This window comes from Eurypyga helias, unplaced genomic scaffold, assembly GCF_000690775.1.
Source record: "Eurypyga helias isolate BGI_N326 unplaced genomic scaffold, ASM69077v1 scaffold19000, whole genome shotgun sequence".
Lineage (NCBI taxonomy): Eukaryota > Metazoa > Chordata > Aves > Eurypygiformes > Eurypygidae > Eurypyga > Eurypyga helias.
Genome location: NW_010223989.1, coordinates 22,058 through 29,254, shown reverse-complemented (window position 1 = coordinate 29,254; position 7,197 = coordinate 22,058). Strand labels below are relative to the sequence as shown.

General features: G+C 37.8%; 1 protein-coding gene across 1 annotated transcript in view; it reads right to left on the bottom strand.

Annotated features, from left to right (window-relative positions):
* Positions 1 to 3,534: 3,534 nt before the first annotated feature.
* Positions 3,535 to 7,197, bottom strand: part of LOC104515951 (vacuolar protein sorting-associated protein 13B-like) — a gene marked incomplete at both ends in the record, with an annotated part of 19,264 nt that continues 15,601 nt past the window's right edge. Inside the window, 2 exons of the mRNA XM_010160131.1 lie at positions 3,535 to 3,659; positions 5,247 to 5,441. Coding sequence (XP_010158433.1) covers positions 3,535 to 3,659; positions 5,247 to 5,441 — 320 coding nt within the window. The remainder of the gene's footprint in view (positions 3,660 to 5,246; positions 5,442 to 7,197) is intronic.

Genomic DNA, 7,197 nt, shown 5'->3' with positions numbered 1-7,197 from the left:
CCATTCCATGATTCTATGATTATCAAGGAAACTGATCTCCTGAAAACAGGCTACGGGACCAAGAATCTGAAGAGAAAGGATGCTAGAATAGATCACATCATCCCATTTAGAACCTTATTCCACCAGCATTTAGAGCCTGCAGAGCTGTCACAGTTGAAGACAGTAAGAACCTTCCTACAGACATGACAAAGGAAACCAGAATCTAGAACACTAGTCATGGGAAGGGAATTTAGAGAAGACAGGTCAAGAAGAGAAGAAAAGCAATAAAATAACACACATAACTGTACCAATATCAAGCTCAAAACGTACAGATGACAGTTCACTATCAATCCAGATATCAGAAAAAATAAGGGAAGGCTAATCAGAATCTATATATTTCAGGTTACTATAGTATTCTTCAGAAGTACAATAAAGAGATATTGCATATGCAATAGAGGCTCATAACACCGAAGTACCTTACACGATATTACCTCATGTGTTGTCACAGACATTGTAGCCAAAAGAAAAAGAAAGCAGCTAATTCCTCTCAAGATTTGTCTCTGGCAATAAACATTCTCGTCATTCAGTCTAGGCTTTTGACCATACTCTGCTCATTCACAGTTGTTCTTAGACATCCTCCTGAAAGCTTTGAAAGCTGCTTTACAATCTGGCATGCAACACTACATAAACTATCTGTGAAATAGTGACATTAACATCGTATTTTGCATCTTGTTATGCTTGACAAAAACAAAAGGCCAGATGTTTTTACTTTAATATGAAAATAGATTAGCTAGACAATTTAAAAGATGTCAAAGACTTAGTTAACTATTGAGCTTAAGCCTTTTTCTAAGAAGAAAGTGTATTAACTGAAATTAAAACAGACATCCATCTAGTAGGTAAAACAAAAGAGTAATTTTGTAACATTTATGGTTAATTACTGTAATTTACCCAGCTGATGTTGCTCAAATTTTAGCTGTTACAACACAGTACCCATGTTTATCAAGTAGTTTAAAAAAAAAAAGTATTAAGACAGTATTTAGTACACCGTATACATTTTGAGATTATTATATTGAAACTAAAAAAGAAAACTATTCTACTGATTTATGTCAGAAATAAAGTTGAGATTTTCACTGCTAACTCAAAACATACTACCTGAGGGATTCCATAACAGTTCATAAAATGTCTTTCTTTTTAAAAGGTATGGTCTGTGGTATATATTTTCTACCAAGAAATAGAAGAACACATGTAGCATCAGATGTGTGTACTTTAAGAAACTCTGGAATGTGGAATCTAAAAATCCAAATAAAGCAGGTGGTATAATTTGGTGTGGGGGGAGGACTGAATTTAAGTTTAATGACATTACCAGGTTATCCTACCAGACTAATTCTCACTCACTGCATGACTTCAATGAAGCTCTCAGTCCTCATGCTGATTTCGATTTAGTTCAAGTGCTATTTGATGCATTTCATCTGGAGTTTTATTCACTTCAAACTACACTTCATTTAACCAGGCTGCTGCTGTACTCATGTGTTTTTCTACTTTATTACCCGCAAATTGGTGTTGCTTAGTTTAGATAAATTGTTGGAATAAGTTAATTTTATATAATTATTTCACACTGTTAATAAATACATAAGCTTTAGAAAGACATCATATCACAAAATGAGAAAGCTATTAAAATTATTTCAAAATAAACCAGACCAATAAGTGTTGGTCTTGCAAGATCTACTACTAAATGCTGACAGATGATTTGCTATTTTAAGGCAGGGCCATTCCCTTGCCTCCACTCCCAAAGCTACTGCTTGTTTTTACTTTTCGATGTCATTACTCTACCACACTGTTTTGCAGCTGGTCATGCCTCACAGTACAAAGTATTTTTAAGAGAAAGATAATGAGCAAGATAGAAAGCACGAGAGAGAAGCAGAGAATGCACGAGAGCGCAAGAATGCAAGAACAGGACCATGAACACATGAGAACGAGTGCGATGGCAAGTGTGCAACAGCACATGTGGAAAAGTGCAAGAAACACAAGCAAGCAAGAGATCAAGCGGAGTGAGCACAAGCACACGAAAGAGTGCAAGTGCACTCATGAGAAAACACTAGCACTTGAATACCATGAATTTGTCTATCAGATGACAGTTTCTTTTCAACCATTTTTCATCTCTAAATTGTCTGTTTTGCAGAAACCACCATGGGTTTGTAATGCACTAAATAAATTTAAGTTTAATGTTAAACACTGATTTATTTCTACAATTTACTAACAAGGATCACCAAACAGAACTTAGTGTAAATGACAGGTCATGTCAGGAAAGGCTGTCAATCCCATCAGAGTACTTCAGTACTCTGCTGAGTGTCGATTAAGGGTTAGCCTGGTAACATCATTTTTCACCAAAACACCACAACAGAACAGCAATTTATTTGGAGTGGTTAGTGTTTTTTTAAACTATTGATGGAAAATATGAGAAAGTCAATTAGGCTGCTACCACCTGGTGGTGTGCTGATTATGCTAAAAATACCCTTATATTTAACATGGTATCACAGCTTGTGAAAGAAAAACTAGTATATTCTTTATGTAGCACTATGAACAACATAGTCTTTGTATAATCCACTGAACTTTCACAATTAATTACTGTTACAAATTAGCTATACAACACAATGTCTGAAGCCAAAGTACTTAATGCATTAACCTGTTTTCCTGTTATCTTGTCATTTTATGTAAGATTCTTTGCACAGATTTAGTCATAAAGTAGTATTACAGACAGCTACTGCTCAAAAAGAGGAATAAAGAAAACTCATGTTCTGTCCAAAGTATTGCCAAAACGCATTTGCTTGAAAATAGTTTTTAGAAGTACAATTTCTAAACTTAAAATCTAAAACTATTACATACTGACATTTATGATCACAAGATTTAACCTGCAGAACTGAATTTAAATACTGAATTTCCATGGCATTGAAGTTAAAAAAAAAATGATATAGCTCATTTTATAATAAAGCAGAGAATTGTTTTCACAACAGAAGTGTTTGCATTAAAAATCTGTACTACAAACAGCTTAATACCTGATCACAATATTAAAACATTTCCAATTGTAACGAGTAACAGAAATGAAAGTCTAGTAGAGATCATCTCTTCGTGGGGTTGGGGTATTTTGGGGTTTTTTTCCCCCCCATTAGTTGTTCTAAGATCAACCAAATAAAAAAAGAGCTGACCTGTTCAGTTAAACACATATACTGATTGCAAGCTTGATAACTTCAGCATTTGTACCCACTCAAGGAAGAAAGGAAACTGATTCACAGAATTCTGCAAGGTCTCGAATAAAGTCATTTACTATGGGGCTTACATAGCCTTTTCTCTCAAGCAAACAAGGGTCTAAAATGTTTATTAAATAGCTACCCTTACAAAGCAATTTATTAAGGATAACAGTCTTCATAGTAGAATATGACAGAAGAGACAGAAGTTTAGGGATATATATATGGAGCTTGGCAGTTTTAAATAATTCATTAGAAACACAGAAGTAGTAGAGTACATTACTTAAATACACTGTACATGCCTAATGCTCACCAGTATTTGGGAAACTTGATCAGCTTGCCATAAAGAGCAGTACTGAAGGAGGGGATAACTGGCACAGGGAAGCAGTACAATCCTTTACTGTCCAAAGAAGTCAGCGCTGCTTGAAAACCAAATATCTGAAACAAATTAAGTTGGTCAAAGTGTACACTATCACATGATCAGATGACTTTCAAGTTACTTTTATAACATAATGTACACGTTTTTAAAAATATACTCAGTAAATATAAAATAAATTTTGTATTTTCCCCCGAACACAAAAATAACTAGAAAAATCTACCTACCATAATGTGCTAATAGAAATAGATATAAAAATATTTTTTCTTTCAAAAAGTGTTAACTACACACTGCTGAGGTGTTTTTTTTTTAATGTTGAATTATAATTTATCAACTAAAATACATTATTCTATATCCTTTAAATCTGCACATTGTACATTGCCTTTCATATAAAATAAATCATTTTTTTGTAATAACAACACTACTGGCCTAAAAAAGTGGTATTTAAGGAAATGGGAAGTTTCAAAGTTTTTTTCTTAATAAAAGAATCTAAAGAAAGCATCATCACGTTTAGAGAATCTGAAGAAAGGTTCATCACAACTATTCTTTATGACTTTTCCCTGTTCAATATGGAAAACAAATGGTTGTAGAACTAACTTTTCAACATGCTGTACCACCATTCGTGCAAGACCAGAACACTGTGGTCTATATTCCAGCTAGCAAACCAACCTATAAAACTCAAAAGTGAAATCCACATTTTGCAAACACTGATCAAACAGCTGTAAAAACTTCTTGATTAGGAAAAAATCCCCCCAAACTGAAAAATGTACAAATGACTTGCAATATTGCCATCCCAATCGTTTTAAATGTGACAGAAGGTAAATGTCACCCAGAAAACTGAAAGCCTGTCATGCAATTCTGAGACAGTTTGTTTTATGCAGATCGTAAGAATTGCATTATTTAAATTTCTATTAAGATATCAGCATGGATGTAAATGAATAACTGAAGAAATAGCAAAATTAACAGTAACTCCCCAAGCACATTCCGAAAGGTTTGAGGGCCTGTTTTACAACGCCACTTGAGATTTCACTTTTTCATTCTGCTAGCATTTCAGCTGATAGCAACTGAAATCATCTCAAAGCAATTTTTCAGTAGCTTCTTAAACTTCCACCAACCTCACAATGAGAGCTCCTCTCACATAACGGATCCTTAACTGAGAATATTCAGAGGTTTTTCCTCTTACAACGAAAAAACAAATGTAATTGTTCAGCCACAGTTTTTGACTGCATACCTTCACTCTCACGGTTTTGCTCTATCAGTACTACTAGAAGTGGTGCTTTTTCCTCACAACATCCCATCGTATTTCTAAGTGTAATTCCCTGTAATCTACATATTTTGTGAGCATTATCTTAGAAGAAGGGAAAGGTTTCTTTCCAAATTGTTTTAACTCAATCTTGCCACAAAGACCTCAGGGCTTCAGTCTGCATAGTTTCCTCACGTGAAGTTCTCCGGTCATGTTACAAAACATTCGGCTCAGGTCAGAAACAGCCATCCCAAACGATGGCATTCTGTGAAGTGTTTACCTTACATCCTTTCAGATAAGCTTAAAACTTTCTCCCAAGAAGCCTGCTAGCCTTAGGATTATCTATACTTATATTAACTCTTTCTCAGCGCACTGCAGTAAGAAACTGATCTCAGGCCTTTTTTACCTTCAGATAGCAGTGTGAGTAACAGTAATGAAGCAGGTTGTCAGACGGCTGGCCAATACTGCTGACCATGTGCACCAGTTGCTCAGCATACATCGGCACCGAGTGCTCCAGGTTGACCTTATCCACCAAAATTCGAACAGAAGGTAAAGGCCGCAGGGGCTGGAAGCTTGCAGCATTTAACAGTCCAGTTAAGTTCTAGGGAAGAGGGGAAAAAAACATGCAGTTTTTGCACTACAGATGTATTATCTACCATATTTGCATATTCCTACATACCTCTCCCAACGCACATGCACAAGCAAATCTAAATGCAATGAACCATGTACAGGTACCACAGCCTTATGGTCAGTATAAAACAAATCCCCAAATATTTATAAAACCTTTTCAAAATAATTTCTTAAAGAGCTTAAAATTGATGTATAAACTTTTCATCCAGAACTGTCTTGGGTGACCTGGCAGTACTGACAGTGGGAGGGCTGCAGGGGTGATCTCTGTGATGGGAGACCTGAGGCTGCCCCATGCCAGGCACAGCTGGTTCCAGACAGTGCCACAACACCCCAGCACAGGAGAAGGCTGAGCCCATCAGCCAAGCTGGTGGCACCTCTGTGAAAAATACCTAAGAAAGGGCAAAACCACCACACAGTCTCAGAGGACTGAGGGGGGGGAAAAAAAAAAAAGTGAGAAACAGCATTTTGAACAGCAAGGTCAGAGAAAGGAAGGAGAGGAGGTGGTATTACAGGTGCTGCAGCAGCAGTTCTCCTGCAGCTCATGGTGAAGACCACGGCGCACCAAGTGTTTCCCTGCAGCCCATGGAAGAAACCACACAGAGCAGATATCCACACTGCAGCCATGGACAACCCCCACATCAGAGCAGGTGTATACGCCCTGAAGGACACTGCAGCCTTGTGGAGAGCCCACACTGGAGCAGGCTTTTCGTCAAGGGCTGCAGCCTGCAGCCTGTGGGAAGGACCTCCGCTGGAGCAGGGGAAAAGTGAGAAGAAGTCGGATTGGCAGAGAGCAACTGTTACAGACTGACTGCAAAGCCCCATTACCCAGCCCCCTGTGCTGCAGAGTGGGAGGCAGAAGAGTCAGTGAATGAAGGAGTGAAGTTGATCCTGGGAAAAACGAGGGGTGGGGGAAAGGTTAATTTGACTCGTCTTGCTTCTCACGATCCAAATCTATTTTAATTGGCAAAAAATTAAAATAATTTTCCCTGAGTCGAGTCTGGTTTGCTCCTAATGGTAACTGCTAAATGATCTCCCCCTCTATCTTGACTCATGCTATTCTCTCCTCCCTGTCCTGTTGAGGAGTGGGAGTGGCTGGGTGAGCATCTGGCAGCTGGCCAAGGTCAACCCACTACAAGAATACACAGTGTCAAGGTATTTTGTTGTATAAAATATTTGCTTACATTTTTATCACTCCAAAGCACATCACCATACTAAACTCAGACTGATCTAACTTTTACACTGTCATATATTATTATGCATTCATAGTCATGCCAGGCATCTCAGCAAAAGAAGATGCCATTCCAAAAAAAATAAACATCACAATTTTACCCACTCAAAGCGATATTTTTCATATTATCTGTTAAAATGATATACAGTATCCAGTAACAGAAAGACATGGATATACCAGAATAAGTTGAACTGAGGGCTACCAAAGTGCTTTAGGGGGTTGGAACACATGAGCTCTCTTCTTGGGACAGACTGAGTCAACTGGAGTCATTCAGCCTGGAGAACGTCAAAGGGAGATCCTACTGCTATCTACAGCTACCTACTAGGAGGTTACAGAGGGGAGAGAGCCAGAGTCTCGTCAAAGGTGTAGCAAGTGGCAATGAACACAAGCTGGAACACAAGCTATTCCAAGGAGGTCTGTGGGAAAGCTTTTTATGTAATCTCTATCCTTGGAGCTAAGGCAGCACTTTGACTGAACAAGCCCTGGAGCAACCTGCTCT